This window comes from Lepisosteus oculatus, chromosome 28 (genome assembly GCF_040954835.1).
Source record: "Lepisosteus oculatus isolate fLepOcu1 chromosome 28, fLepOcu1.hap2, whole genome shotgun sequence".
NCBI classification, from domain to species: domain Eukaryota; kingdom Metazoa; phylum Chordata; class Actinopteri; order Semionotiformes; family Lepisosteidae; genus Lepisosteus; species Lepisosteus oculatus.
This window is the reverse complement of record NC_090723.1, coordinates 9,245,346-9,260,533: the sequence shown is the minus strand read 5'-3', so window position 1 is coordinate 9,260,533 and position 15,188 is coordinate 9,245,346. Positions and strand designations below refer to the sequence as shown.

The 15,188-nt window shown below is 48.9% G+C and overlaps 1 protein-coding gene across 1 annotated transcript; it reads left to right on the top strand.

Moving 5' to 3' along the window:
• The first annotated feature begins 1,103 nt into the window (after window positions 1-1,103).
• On the top strand, window positions 1,104-5,151 carry hoxb2a (homeobox B2a). Its single transcript, XM_006638308.3, has 2 exons — window positions 1,104-2,843; window positions 3,896-5,151. Exons 1-2 carry the CDS (start codon window positions 2,423-2,425, stop codon window positions 4,624-4,626), a joined length of 1,152 nt encoding a protein of 383 aa, XP_006638371.2. The 5' UTR covers window positions 1,104-2,422; the 3' UTR covers window positions 4,627-5,151.
• The last annotated feature ends 10,037 nt before the right edge of the window (window positions 5,152-15,188 follow it).

Here is a 15,188-nt window from a genome sequence, read left to right as displayed (position 1 = left end):
TTCCAGGGGAGATGGTCTGTGAGGAAATGTGTCTCACATAACGGTGTGGGATGCGTAGGAAAAAACAAACTGCGAGAATCAGGGGGAAAGTCTGCGTGAAATAATTATTTACATAGCGCACAAGAGTCCCCTTTTCCATGGCGCAGTCGTGTATTCTCGCAGCGGCAGGTCTTGTTTTTGATGTGTTTCCCCCCGGTTGCTGTTTTTCATTTGATATGCAAGGAAGCCATTTGGTTGAACATCTTCAACCAGCGCCGCGAAGGCACACGCCCGGCCGTCCCCCTTCTGTGAGAGCAGCAAGGCCCCTTCTCTTCAGGAATACCGTTTCAATCGCGGACAGCGTCGCCGAGGAGAGTTTTCCGAGATTCCGCGAGCATTATTTATTGATGGATCGGTGAATTGAAAATAGAAATCCCGCCCCTCGATGATTTAAAAGAGTACGCCGTCAGAGAGGCACGGAATGACCCGACTTTTTTGTTTTGTATCAATGCCAGTTTGCAGCTTTCACATTGTTGCACATTTATTTTCCAGATAAAACATGATTACAAATAACAATAAAAAAGAAACGAAATTTCAACAGACAGGACGAAAAGAACTAAGAACAAACATCCTATGCAATATTCTATAGAATACAGATAGTCTAGCATTCAAGTAGCTGACGTTTTAGATTTTGGAGAATCGAAAGTAGTTTTTTTCGCTAAACCTCTCAAATACAAGCTGCGAATCCTCCGCTCCTTACATCGCCTGCTTGCGGAGTCATCTCCAGAGAGGGCCCGGAGCTGCGTTCAGGATCTCGCCCCGGCGCATTCACCGGAGCGCCTGCTTTGTGCAAGCTTTAAAACGCCTTACACGCCCACGCGAGGTTTTTTTTTTCTCCCTCAGCTTTCCTAATGCCTGCAGAACAATTCAATGGCTAAAAGCACGACATTTTGGGCCCACGCATTTAAATCTCAGAGAAACAGAACAGAGCGAAAGCATTTCTAATCTCATTTTAAAGCCGTGCTAGAAAACCTAACAGTTGCGCCAGGCACCGGTTGTACAGTAACATTTTTTAAACGTGGTGGATTCGAAATTTTTTTTAAATAATAATAATAATAATAATAATAGCTGTAGCTCCAAAGGAAGGACCTCTTTTGTTGTGCTGGGAAGGAAAAGGCAGATTCTTGAGGCCAGTTTGAATTCTGGCTGTCAAGCCCTTTGCTGGGAGAAAGATTGATCACTCCTCACTATTTCGGCACGCCGTTTCTAAAAATACCCTTTCCTTTACATTTCGTTTAAAAAAAAAAACTAGTATCACAATGCCTAATGCGGTTTAAAAAAAAAAGGAAGACTTGTGTATATTTGTCCATGAAGTTTTGCCTGGCACATTTTAGCAACACAATCGAATTGAAATAAAAAAGGGAGATGCTCTCTTGTTCCTGCGACCTCCCAATGAACCCTAGGTGTTCCAGATACTGGAAATAAACACCCCGTTTTAGAAAGCTAAACGTTTCTCGACCACCGGGGCCGTGTTGCGAGACAGCACGTTTACTTCTCTGTTCTCTATGGTTGTCAGCGGCCGCTAAAAATGTATGCCGCTGCATATAACTCGGGTGAATTAAGAACAAGACTGATCTTGAAAAGCCACTTACATTAGCCTGGGTCTCGCCGTATGATCCCACTGCTCGGTTCCCTTTATGAAAAAAAAAGTGTGTAATGGTACCTCTCATCCCGACAGAGAGTGTTGCTGCCCATGCACAGTGTATGTGTGGTGTGTGTAAAAGAGAATATTCTCATTTTAAGCAGAGGGAACGTCAGGTTTCTAACCTGAAAGCCACTGTCTCGGTGCCCACAAGAGGAAGTTCTTTTAACTTCGTTTTGCCCTGTCTGTTGGTCTTGTCAGAACCTTAAAGATTAATGACCTTTGCTCATCACAATGCCCAAGGTTCGCCAGCCTGCGAACGTCTTAATCGCCCCAATTACAGTATACAACACATCTCACCGTCACCCCCACAGTCTGGCGTGGGACTCCCCACAACACTGACGCCCCGAAAACTCTCCTGCGAGAGTCAGGTGCAGACCCGAGATTTTTTATTATGATGATGATGATGAGGCGTCGGAAATGCAACTCCCTAGCAAGTGAAACAAAACCAGGCTCCTGTGTTTTTGGATCAATTGGAGAAAAGCATGCTCTCTTTTTTCCTGCAGGCCCCGAATTTGTAATTGGTCGTTTTGGATCACGTGACGAGGAATTGGTCGCATTTTCGCCCTCGTCTCCACAGTTTAGCAGCCCCAGGTCCCCATACGACAGTAATATCACCAATATACACAATTATTAAAGCCCGCAAAATATCGCAGAGCGGGACCCTCGTTATTACGCGGTGTTTTTTATTTTTTTTTATTATTTGAAGACACCAGCCTTGCTTTCCGACCAGGAGAAGCTATGAATTTTGAATTTGAGAGGGAGATTGGGTTCATAAACAGCCAGCCTTCCCTCGCAGAGTGCCTGACGTCTTTTCCCGCTGTCCTGGAGTCATTTCAAACTCCATCAATCAAGGAGTCGACATTAATTCCTCCTCCGTTCGAGCACACAATCCCCAGCCTCAATCCCTGCACCGGCAGCCAGGCGCGACCCAGGAGCCAGAAAAGAGCTGCAAATGGCCTCTCGCTCCGCACCCCAGCGCCGCAAAGCCCAGCTGCTCCGGCGACCGCGGGGCCGGCGGCGGCCGAGTTCCCGTGGATGAAGGAGAAGAAGTCGTCGAAGAAGAGCCAGCATCTCGGGGCTGCCGCCGCCGCCGCCTCCTCCTCCTCCTCCTCGCCCTCGCCCTCCGCGTTCGCGGCAGCGGGGCTGGACTCGCCGGCAGGTCGGTGCCAGAATTAAAGCTGTCAGCTTTGCTGTTATTTGTAAGAAAAGAGAAAAAAAAGCCGCAGACCGTGAAGGTTTCTAGCACTTTAATTCGGAGAGACTGCACGAAAGGATTTGCCTCGGTGACAACACTAGCTCTTTCCCTGCTAGGAGATATAAATATAGCGTGCGAGACGCAGTTTGTACTTTTCACACGGTGACACGGTGCCACCGGCTCCGAATGACAACGAAATAAGACATTTCTGTGCATTTTTTTCCCCCAAGACGCTTTTGTTTGCCTGACCAAATGAGCAGAGAGAAGGAGGGTATTTCATGGGTGGTGTAACCCAGTGTAACCCAGGCAGGCATTCCCTCTGTGTGAGGGCAAAATCGGTCCCTTTTAGTTTAGGTTGTTTTTTTTCCCCCGTTGCATTTATTTAGAAAATCAGTCGTTCGATATGTTTACTGAACACCCTTTTGAACTGTGATGGCTCATTCAAAGAAAATCTAGCGACAAGGGTCATTATTTTATTTTTCGTGGGGAACTGCAAAATGCATTGACACAAGCAGATATGTGGACGCGAAGTCATGTTTCGATGTACCTGAAAAGAAGCCGACAAAACTGTTGTCTTCAAAAAAAAAAAACGAATCCCTCTCGGTTATATTCATCTCTCAATCCGTTACACTGATACAATCTCGGAATTTGATGGTCTCCAAGTGTCTTAAAGGAAACAAAAAACACACACACAACCTCTGAAGAGGAAGAAAGAGCTCTGGGCACAACTGAAATTTGGCTACAGAAAGGACGTTTGCGTTTCTAAATCATTTCTCTTTATTTTTTGGAAGAGGTGTGTGCATCGGACTTCCTATGCACACATTCCTGTATAATTACATAACGGAGCACAGGGACAGATTGATGAATCGTTTTATGATTTGTTGGAGAATGCTTTCTAGTTACTTATTTTAATGACAGCTAAACAGCACATTTTTTCCATGTCTGATTCTGTGGTTATTTCGACAGCTGGATGTTTTATTCTTTTTTTTTCTTCCGTTTTTTTTGTTTCTTTGCAGAGTCTCAGAGCGGGCTGGAGTCCGGCGGCGGGTCCCGCCGGCTGCGGACCGCTTACACCAACACCCAGCTGCTGGAGCTGGAGAAGGAATTTCACTTCAACAAATACCTCTGCCGGCCCCGCCGGGTGGAAATCGCCGCCCTGTTGGATCTAACGGAGCGTCAGGTCAAAGTGTGGTTCCAGAACCGCAGGATGAAGCACAAACGGCAAACCACGCACCACAGGGAGGGCCAGGATGGAGACCCGGGCGGGTTCGAGTCCGCGGAGGGCGCGGAGCCGGCCTCTCCCTTAGCCGGCCAGCCCCTGGACGTTTCGGGCCCGGCCGCGCCCGAGAGCGAAACGCGCGAACCGTCTTCCTCCTACGCCAGCGGCCAGGACGGCGAGCGGCCCTCCCCTGAGGAGGAGCAGCAGCAGGGCCGCCGCCAGGACCTCGCACCGGGCCCTGACAAAGCTGTCAGGTCGCCTGAGCTCCCCGCGCCCACTCACGATAACCCCACAACAATGAGCCAGGGCCGCGCATCTGGCCCGGATAATGCGTTTCCCGAGCCGCAGGACGCCGCCTCCCTCGCCGAGCTCAATTTCTTCTCCCCCGACTCCTGCCTACAGATCTCAGATGCTTTATCGCCGAGTTTGCGGAGCTCGCTCGACAGTCCGGTGGATTTTTCCGAAGAGGATTTCGACTTCTTCACGAGCACCCTCTGTACCATCGACTTACAGCACTTTCAGTTTTAGGACAGAAAGGGGCAGAGAAGCGACTTTCGTTCTCGAAATTGTAGACTCTCGTAGTCGCCTCAGCTGCAGGAGCTCACCCATATTTCACCCCTAGAACACAGACTTTCATTATCCGGGTTTCCAGTGTAAAACGAACTCGTACGTTATTTAAATGGGATAGAGACTCTACAAATATTCGGTTTCTTACAAGTCCAATCATGTTTTGACTTTCTTGGAAGTCTCTTTTTCCGAACTTCAGGTATTTAATTTTTTATTTTATTTTGATTTTATTTTATTTTTTTAATTTATATTTATTGGCGTTAGAGGAAGGAGTCGCGAACAGTGTAGCCTACTCAATCGATAAACTCTCAGGAAATAAATAAAAAAAATGTGACTGGATAGCGAGCTGCTTTTAGAAATTCTCTCGAAAAGGGTATTGTCCCTCTTTCTGGGTTTTAGAACTAGTTTATTTATTGAGATTCTTTAATAGTAAAATGCAAATTATTTATTGTACATTATTTTCATAGATGAAATAAAACCTTTATAAGCTTGATGAAAGTGTGTGTTTGCATTGTGTAAAAATATTTAGGGTTTGAAGTCCCCGGTGAGCTAAAAGCATTTCACATTAAGTTAGAACATGATTCCAAAAAATAAATTCTGTGAAATTTTTTAAGGATTTTCGCACAGCAATATTTTGGTTAATTTTTTATTTTTTTTTAGATTGGCATACTAATAATTTCTTGCTCAAATTAGAACAATCCAATTAGACTTCTATTCACCAAAATATAGCGAACATTTTGATAACGATGGAAAGTCAGAATAGCTGGTCTGCGTTGTTTCATTAATGTATTTGTTTTGTGTAGAATGTGCAGAATCGGAGCTTGTTTCTATTATTATTATTATTATTATTATTATTATTATTATTATTATTATTATTATTATTATTATTATTTAGAAACGTCAGTAGTTTTCTCCACCAAGTCATGAATAACTAACAAAAAAGCTTAGATTCAATCATTCATCGTTAGGATTATGTTTTATTGAATGAATTGGTTGAACTTTATGAATTATTTCGAATTTCTACAATGCCAAGCAGCACCACTAATATATTCCAAAAATAAAGTAGAAAAATAAATTGAAATTCAAATGAAACGAAATTCAATTGAAAGAAACCAGGAAAAAAAATGCAACGCTGGTCTACGAATTTCTAGGAACTTCGGGGTGTAGAGCTGAGCTCTAGTTTTTGAACAAAGCCCCCCGTCCGGATTTGTGATGCACTTTGTGCAGGGACACACACGTGCCGTGCTAAAAAAAACGCTTTCTTCAGACACGCAATTTTAAAACGAAAAACTCATATATCAGGCAAGTTTGTGAATGAAGAGGGGGGTGGGGGGGGTTCACCGTAGGACTCAATCGCCGTGACACGAAGAATAAATCACACGACGCCTCTGCGAAGTCGCCAGTGTCTACCTGGTACGACAGACCCTGGAAGGCGTTCAAGTCAGTTTAATAGTGAAGCGCCGCGACACGCTGGGCGCAGGCCGTCCTGTACTAAAATGGCGCTGAGGCCACAATGGTCTGTGGACTCTACAGGAACAATAAAGAGGGCAGCCATGATATATCGAGATGTTCGCCTCAGCGCTAACGGCAGTCCACAAAGAAGCCCCATATTATTATTATTATTATTATTATTATTATTATTATTATTGTCTGCAGGTGTCGTATAGTGGAACAAATTGCTTTATATATGCTAAACGTATTTGTTTTTCTCTGTATGCAAAACCTTAGATGATGAAAAAATAACCACGCAAGCATAACACAAAAAAAATTTTACGTTTTAATTGTCACTTGCTCGAATGAATTAATGCGTCATTGCAAAGCATTTATTAACGAAATGTTTCGCCGCTGTTATCCCTTGCTTATCGCTGTTCCCATGTGCCAGGCTCGGATGATGACAGATTACATTGAGATATACTGGAATTATTCGTCGTAGCCGTGAAAATGAAAACCATTTTCCAGGCCATTTCATTACGTCATTCGAAAGGTCACATCTTAAGTAATCATACCGATTACCAGTATGACGGTATATTGCTAATATGGTGGACTTTTTTTCCCCTCTTCATGTAAAAAAGACGTCTTTCACAAATCTGAAAAACGTCAGAACTGTTATAAAACCCGTTCTATGGCAGCAACAATGCAAACCGCGTTATGAAATAAGGGGATTTTTTTAAATGTAAAACGATATATGATGCTCTGAAGAGAAGTCAGACGTGACGTAGCGGCCTTCCAGAGCCTCGTGAAGTCTGGGTGGCTCGAGAGCACCGGAAGCGTCCTGTCCCCACATTGTGGACTAGCTGAAGCCCCGCCCACCGCTGGGAGAAAAGACAGGGCAGCGTTGTCAGATGTCTCATAGACGCCGGTTTGTTAAAATGGACAGGGAAGTGTTTCGTGTTTATTTACAGGTAGAGGCCGGTGAGGGGGCGCGTAGCCTAATCCCATACCTCTCGAGAGTGATCGGTCCAAATCCTCAAGAAGACCCTTCTCGAAACAGTCCACGGGACCCCCAGTAACAGCCGCAAGCCCAGTTCCCGCACCCAGAGATCCGCTTTCATAGACATGGCCCGACTGTTGAAGCCCACCCTTGCGGTCAGGTTGCTCCTGTCCCGGTGAGACACATTGAAAGGTGAAATGTGAAACGGTCTGACGCAGAGGAGCGAAGTGTCTTCCGCTCCAAGCCTGGGTCAGGGTTCCCGAGCTGTTGGTGGCGTCTGGGAGGAAGAGAGCGTTTAATCTGGAGGACAATTCCTCAATGCCATTACTCTGAAACAGCTCCTGATTACACGTCTCCCTGTGTAGTGGGGCCTCTCCTTTGTGCAAAGCGCTTTGGGATCTTCTGTGATGAAAAGAGTTCGCCCGATACCAGAAATCGATACACCTGGTGGAAGCGGAAAGGATTTGGGATATCTGGGATTGTAAAGCGCGGAGTTAGAAGCCTAGCCGCCAACTCACAGTCTCAAATCCCTGCGCCCTCACCTTCCCACCCGGCATACAGCCCATAGTTTCACAATGAGACATCCGCTCACATCCTGGTTCGAGCAAAATTGTCCAGTGCTGAACCGGTAAAAACATAGTTTAAAAAAACTCAATTATTACGGATTAAAATAACACATTATTAATTTTAGATAGATTTATTTGACCACAAGTTGCTTTCTCCACCAATTAGCTTATAGACAGATAGACGTACAAGGACAGAGGGAGACGGGTAGAGAAGAGTATCTCGGGTATAAAGAGTCTGTCGCTACAGTTCACTGACTTCTCCCTTTCCTGGGTCTCTCAGCACAAGACTGGCGCCGAGAGAGCGAGGTGAAATCGAGACTCGGAGATGGTATTTTCCAGCACACAGAAAGTTATGAACACAAACGGCCCGGGCTCAAACAGACATGCCCCGAGGTAGCGTGGATTTAGTTAAGAGAGAATCAGGAGAAAAGAGCCGGTTTGGACGACCTGCCCGTGTTCCTGCTCGTCGTGTTGTGACGTTGGTAGGACTTTTTTGAGGTATCAATTCTGCTCTTTTTTTTTTTCACCTGGTTCGATCATCACTCCTAGGTATTGACGTATTGTAAAACACTAGAGTTAATGTGCCGAACGGTGTGATGGCATTTTTCCAGGTATTGGAAGTTTAGATGGCGGGGGAAACTCACAAAACGAGCGATGGGATTTTGAGGCGAAAAATCAGAAGAGGCTTCTCGACCCATCTAGCCCGTTCGTTAAAACAGACGTCACCAAGGGGGCACCGGATTCGAACCAGGACCTCTTGAGCTGCAGTCAAATGCTCTACTACTGAACTATACCCGTTCTCCGACGGGCGAATCCTCCTGTCGGTCTTACCAGGTCGCGTACTCGACCTCCCCTCCCAGTTGAAACACGACGCTTTGAAATCGAAATGTATTTTTTGTCTGTGTTTACGCATGAAGTGAGTTATTTAGAGCCAGGTAGGAATGGCGAACGGCCTCAAACCAGTATTAACCGCTTACAATTAAAAGGTGGCTGCAGTACCTGCGCCGTATTTAATTTGAATGGAAAATACACGAGACGTCTGTTTCACACAGTACGGCGAATCAACGGCACCATAAAAATGGAGTTGATCAGAGATCGGTTTTGTTCGCTGCGCAAAGTAACGCCCCCTAGCGAAACGGACCCCACGCAGACGGGCTCGGACCGCACGAGCTGGCTCTCGCGCGTGGTGTTGTGCCACGCGGCGAGGGCGAGGACACGCGCGGGCGCTTCGACATCCCGGTGGTGAAGGAAACCAGCGGTATAATTCGGGTGACCTTTTGCCTTCTGTGTACCCGAGCACGACGAGATTCAACAGTCAATAAGGCCTTTAGCATCAAAGCCAATGCTAGAATTTCACACCTGCGTCCTCCTCGCCCCTCCTCCTCCTGGTGGTACGGAGTTATTCGCCAGGGTGCGACACGTGATGCTCCCTTTCAATGCCCAGTTGAGTCGTATTCAATTCAACTAAACTGGAATATGCGCACACTCGTTCCAGGAGAATTAGTGATATCGGCGAGGAATGTGTGCGTGTCTGTGCCTTCGTTTATTACGATATGGATGACAAGAAGCCCGTTTTTTGCGCGTTTATATTGGTTTCACGGTACATCTGAAGCGTTTGCAAAGGAACGAATTTTTACTGCCAGCATGCGAGTGAAAGCTGGTGTTAGTCTTAAACAACACACAGGTGTCGAAGAGACTCTATGTTTTACAATTAAACCACTTGATATGTAGATGAGAGAAAAATCTTACGTCCCCAAGAGGCAAGGGAGGGGGGGGGGATAATTTGAGCGGAGCATGCGCACTTCGAAGAGAGCTACGGATTAAGGGGGACACAGAGCAGGAACCTGATTGGTTCCGTGTTCAGCCAATCAGAGCTTCTCGGGCGGACAAGCCGAGGTCTAATCAGAATCCGGAATCTTGTACCTGTCTCAGAGGGACCGACAGGTTAGACGCTTTCCGGTAGTCTTCAGACGAAATACTTTTGGTTATTTTCAATACAGGAGTATTAAAAGAGTATATTTCGTTTAAAAAAAAACGGAGGGAGGTTAAATAGAAAACAATTCCCGCATGAAGGCCAGCGGCGAGGTAGGTGAGCTTCACAGCCCTGTGGAGAGTTGTAAATATATTTCACACGGTGAAGTGCAATTACTAACACATGTTGTAAAACCGTGCTGGGATGTCCAGCACTGATTTGAAACCTGGGTGGCAGTGGCTTGTCGTCAACCTGGGCTGAACTTGAAACGCATTGTCGAATTTAAGAGCACTCTAAAAATCATCAGCGATTTCCAAACACGGCGTCTCTCCCTTTCAAGCCCTTTAGTTTTGGCACGAATATGACCGTGTAGGAAACATCTTATAAACAGGAATTCATTTTCTGAAATTCCAATGTAAACCTCAACTGATGTTAGGATTTTACTCAAGAAACTAAAAAGAGTGCCATATTTCAATGCTTTCAGTTGCATTTGGACAGTGAGTATTGGCTTAGGCCTGGCCATAAATGGCTTTGCAGAAGCTGGGACTGAAGTTTCCCCCCACACACACAAACAGTCTTCAGTTCCACACCTGTAACCAGCTTTGGTTTTGGCAGTGGATTCCCATTAGCACTGATGCCCCTCTTGAAGGAATGTCGCTGCAATGAAACTGTTCTGAACTGGAATTAAACAGCCCAAAATGGAAAAGCAGTGAGGAGACCTGTGAGGAGATATTCCCCACCTGCCGTGTTTACGTCAGGCCCTTTGCTCCTAATTCCAGAGTTACTTTCTTTCAGAGCAGCTGGAAGGATTTTAACATAACGGCTTAACTCTGACAATGGTGGTGTGGTGGCTCTGTGGTTCAGGATCTGCGCCTGTGGCTGGAAGGTTGTCAGTTCGTATCCTGCAGCCAGCAGAGGAATCCTACTCCGTTGGGCCCCTGAGCAAGTCCCTTAACCCCAACTGCTCCAGGGGCACTGTATAAATGGCTGACCCTGTGCTCTGACCCCAAGCTTCTCCCCGTTTCTGTGAAAAGACACATTCCTAATGCAAGAAATTGTATATGGCCCATAAAGTGACCTGATCTATAAGGTTCTGAAAAGCAGTGAGGTTTTTTGGGGGAGACCAACCCTGATAACACAGGAAAACCTTTCTGGGATCTTCTGGAAAACAAACTGCAGGCCTGCAGTAGTCGTAGCAGGAGGGACACTTAACAGAGACAGAGAGTTTGCAGTGCAGGCTTCTGGTCTGGTTCTGAAATTGAAAAACAATCGTGTGATTCTCAGGGGTACAGTTCTCGTTACGAGCTATGTCGAAATGCAGAGAACACATGATAACTGCAGGTGCTGTAAGTGCATGCACATTCCAAGTTGGTGTCCTTATTCTGCACACATGCTTTTGGGTTAAGTACTGGATGTGTTACTGCCCTGCTCACCTGCTGCTCATCGGGCCTGGAACAGATGTCCCTGCCGTGTGGGGTGTGTCTTATCTGCTTCTCCGTAACAAGGATACAGGAATAGGTGGGAAGGAGAAGGGGACAGTGCAAGAGATGCTCTTTCCCCGTGATTTGAGCCTGAAAGGTTGTGAATTCATGGCCTCGTGGAGAGGCAGTTGGGGCTGGGTGAGTCACCATGCTCGTGAATGTGGCACATCAGGACTCCCGCCGTGCGAAAGCTGCCCCTCTTGCCAATGGGAGAGGGGTGTTGGGTGCTGGTGAGACCGCGGAGCTGTGCTTCTGTGAAAAGAAGCATTGGCCAGCCCTGCCTGCTGTCGGAAGAGTCATGGAACATGGGGAAAGTGACAGTGACAGTGGTGTCTCTGCTCCAGCGTGGGGAAGGTGACAGTGACAGTGGTGTCTCTGCTCCGGCGTGGGGAAGGTGACAGTGACAGTGGTGTCTCTGCTCCGGCGTGGGGAGGGTGACAGTGGTGTCTCTGCTCCAGCGTGGGGAAGGTGACAGTGACAGTGGTGTCTCTGCTCCGGCGTGGGGAGGGTGACAGTGGTGTCTCTGCTCCAGCGTGGGGAAGGTGACAGTGACAGTGGTGTCTCTGCTCCAGCGTGGGGAAGGGGACAGTGACAGTGGTGTCTCTGCTCCAGCGTGGGGAAGGTGACAGTGACAGTGGTGTCTCTGCTCCAGCGTGGGGAAGGGGACAGTGACAGTGGTGTCTCTGCTCCGGCGTGGGGAAGGTGACAGTGGTGTCTCTGCTCCAGCGTGGGGAAGGTGACAGTGACAGTGGTGTCTCTGCTCCAGCGTGGGGAAGGTGACAGTGGTGTCTCTGCTCCAGCGTGGGGAAGGTGACAGTGACAGTGGTGTCTCTGCTCCAGCGTGGGGAAGGTGACAGTGACAGTGGTGTCTCTGCTCCAGCGTGGGGAGGGTGACAGTGACAGTGGTGTCTCTGCTCCAGCGTGGGGAAGGTGACAGTGACAGTGGTGTCTCTGCTCCAGCGTGGGGAGGGTGACAGTGGTGTCTCTGCTCCAGCGTGGGGAAGGTGACAGTGACAGTGGTGTCTCTGCTCCAGCGTGGGGAGGGTGACAGTGACAGTGGTGTCTCTGCTCCAGCGTGGGGAAGGTGACAGTGACAGTGGTGTCTCTGCTCCAGCGTGGGGAAGGTGACAGTGGTGTCTCTGCTCCGGCGTGGGGAGGGTGACAGTGACAGTGGTGTCTCTGCTCCGGCGTGGGGAAGGTGACAGTGGTGTCTCTGCTCCAGCGTGGGGAGGGTGACAGTGACAGTGGTGTCTCTGCTCCAGCGTGGGGAAGGTGACAGTGACAGTGACAGTGGTGTCTCTGCTCCAGCGTGGGGAAGGTGACAGTGACAGTGGTGTCTCTGCTCCGGCGTGGGGAGGGTGACAGTGACAGTGGTGTCTCTGCTCCGGCGTGGGGAAGGTGACAGTGGTGTCTCTGCTCCAGCGTGGGGAGGGTGACAGTGACAGTGGTGTCTCTGCTCCAGCGTGGGGAAGGTGACAGTGACAGTGGTGTCTCTGCTCCAGCGTGGGGAAGGGGACAGTGACAGTGGTGTCTCTGCTCTGGCGTGGGGAAGGTGACAGTGACAGTGGTGTCTCTGCTCCGGCGTGGGGAAGGTGACAGTGACAGTGGTGTCTCTGCTCCAGCGTGGGGAAGGTGACAGTGACAGTGACAGTGGTGTCTCTGCTCCAGCGTGGGGAAGGTGACAGTGACAGTGGTGTCTCTGCTCCGGCGTGGGGAGGGTGACAGTGACAGTGGTGTCTCTGCTCCGGCGTGGGGAAGGTGACAGTGGTGTCTCTGCTCCAGCGTGGGGAGGGTGACAGTGACAGTGGTGTCTCTGCTCCAGCGTGGGGAAGGTGACAGTGACAGTGGTGTCTCTGCTCCAGCGTGGGGAAGGGGACAGTGACAGTGGTGTCTCTGCTCTGGCGTGGGGAAGGTGACAGTGACAGTGGTGTCTCTGCTCCGGCGTGGGGAAGGTGACAGTGACAGTGGTGTCTCTGCTCCAGCGTGGGGAAGGTGACAGTGACAGTGGTGTCTCTGCTCCAGCGTGGGGAGGGTGACAGTGACAGTGGTGTCTCTGCTCCAGCGTGGGGAAGGTGACAGTGACAGTGGTGTCTCTGCTCCAGCGTGGGGAAGGTGACAGTGACAGTGGTGTCTCTGCTCCAGCGTGGGGAGGGTGTCAGTGACAGTGGTGTCTCTGCTCCAGCGTGGGGAGGGTGACAGTGACAGTGGTGTCTCTGCTCTGGCGTGGGGAAGGTGACAGTGACAGTGGTGTCTCTGCTCCCGCGTGGGGAAGGTGACAGTGACAGTGGTGTCTCTGCTCCAGCGTGGGGAAGGTGACAGTGACAGTGGTGTCTCTGCTCCAGCGTGGGGAGGGTGACAGTGGTGTCTCTGCTCCAGCGTGGGGAAGGTGACAGTGACAGTGGTGTCTCTGCTCCGGCGTGGGGAGGGTGACAGTGACAGTGGTGTCTCTGCTCCGGCGTGGGGAAGGTGACAGTGGTGTCTCTGCTCCAGCGTGGGGAGGGTGACAGTGACAGTGGTGTCTCTGCTCCAGCGTGGGGAAGGTGACAGTGACAGTGGTGTCTCTGCTCCAGCGTGGGGAAGGTGACAGTGACAGTGACAGTGGTGTCTCTGCTCCAGCGTGGGGAAGGTGACAGTGACAGTGGTGTCTCTGCTCCAGCGTGGGGAAGGGGACAGTGACAGTGGTGTCTCTGCTCCAGCGTGGGGAAGGGGACAGTGACAGTGGTGTCTCTGCTCCAGCGTGGGGAAGGTGACAGTGACAGTGGTGTCTCTGCTCTGGCGTGGGGAAGGTGACAGTGACAGTGGTGTCTCTGCTCCGGCGTGGGGAAGGGGACAGTGACAGTGGTGTCTCTGCTCCAGCGTGGGGAAGGTGACAGTGACAGTGGTGTCTCTGCTCCAGCGTGGGGAAGGTGACAGTGACAGTGGTGTCTCTGCTCCAGCGTGGGGAAGGTGACAGTGACAGTGGTGTCTCTGCTCTGGCGTGGGATGGTGCACAAGTGAGATTGTAGGAAGAAACACAGTGAAGCCCAGGAGTGAGTGAACAAGAAGCCATAGTTTGTGGACCCTGTACTTTACATATTTTCTCTGGGATCTCTCTGGGAGATAGTTTAAGTGTGATTTACAGCTCTAAGTCAAAGGGCAACTGCCCCCAGCCCTGGTCCCAGAGAGGCCAGTCCTGCAGGTTTTATGATCCTCTTCAAATCACCTTAATCTGCACAAATTGAGACAATAATAGGTGCAGTTAAGTAACTAAGAGCTTGTTCGGAATGAGAGCCAGAGATCCCTGCTGTTCTGGAGGAGCAGGGCCGGACGCTCCTGACTAGTGCTCAGGGCCGGACTGCTTTAGGGATTGTCCTGTTAGACCCAGAGGAGAACATTCCCACAGAAAGGGTGAAGGTACTATTTCAACAGGGTGTTTAATAAATTGCATTGAAACAAAACACAGTTCCACAGGGTTATGGGAGAGACTGTTTCCCACTTTATTCTGCAGCTGATAACTCTCTCGAGGGGCAGGACGCCAAGTGCTGAACTTTCACTGCCGGTGGAACAGGCAAATTCAGGAGCCTCCAGCCAGGCCCTGTGTCTGAGCCCGGAGCTGGGTTTTGAGTGTAGAGGCCTGGGTGGCTCCAGTCCTGATGTTTTAGAGGGATGCCAGTCCAGGCTCTTGGAAGAGTAAGAGATTCCGAAGGGTCACACTTTATAAGGGCTTGGGGTCAGTTTTGGCCAGGTCGGGACCTTAATGCAGTTGACTCTACTGTGTGATCAGAGCTGCCACAAGCAGATTGAAATGAAAGCAAGGCTAGAGATAACACGTTGCAAACAGATCTCTGTCTCCCAGTTTGACTATTGTTTCTATTTTGTGGAGGTAATCAGCTGATCCTGCTCTCTTTACTAATTAGTTTCAACTACTTTATAGAAAAAAGCTCATGTTGGGGTATTTCATCATTTTCCCCTTGTAAAACACTTAGTTTAAGCACGTCCGCTATGTGGAATTAAACAAACAATAGAAAAGATTGTTTATCAAGATATTACACTTTCGCAGATGCTCAGAAAGATGGAATCAAGACAGACAGTAA

Bases quoted from the DNA above. Each gene is read 5' to 3' on its own strand.
- hoxb2a (XM_006638308.3), top strand. From the start codon at position 2,423: ATGAATTTTGAATTTGAGAGGGAGATTGGGTTCATAAACAGCCAGCCT. The intron at 2,844-3,895 runs GTCGGTGCCAGA...GTTTCTTTGCAG, and splicing joins GGGGCTGGACTCGCCGGCAG to AGTCTCAGAGCGGGCTGGAG.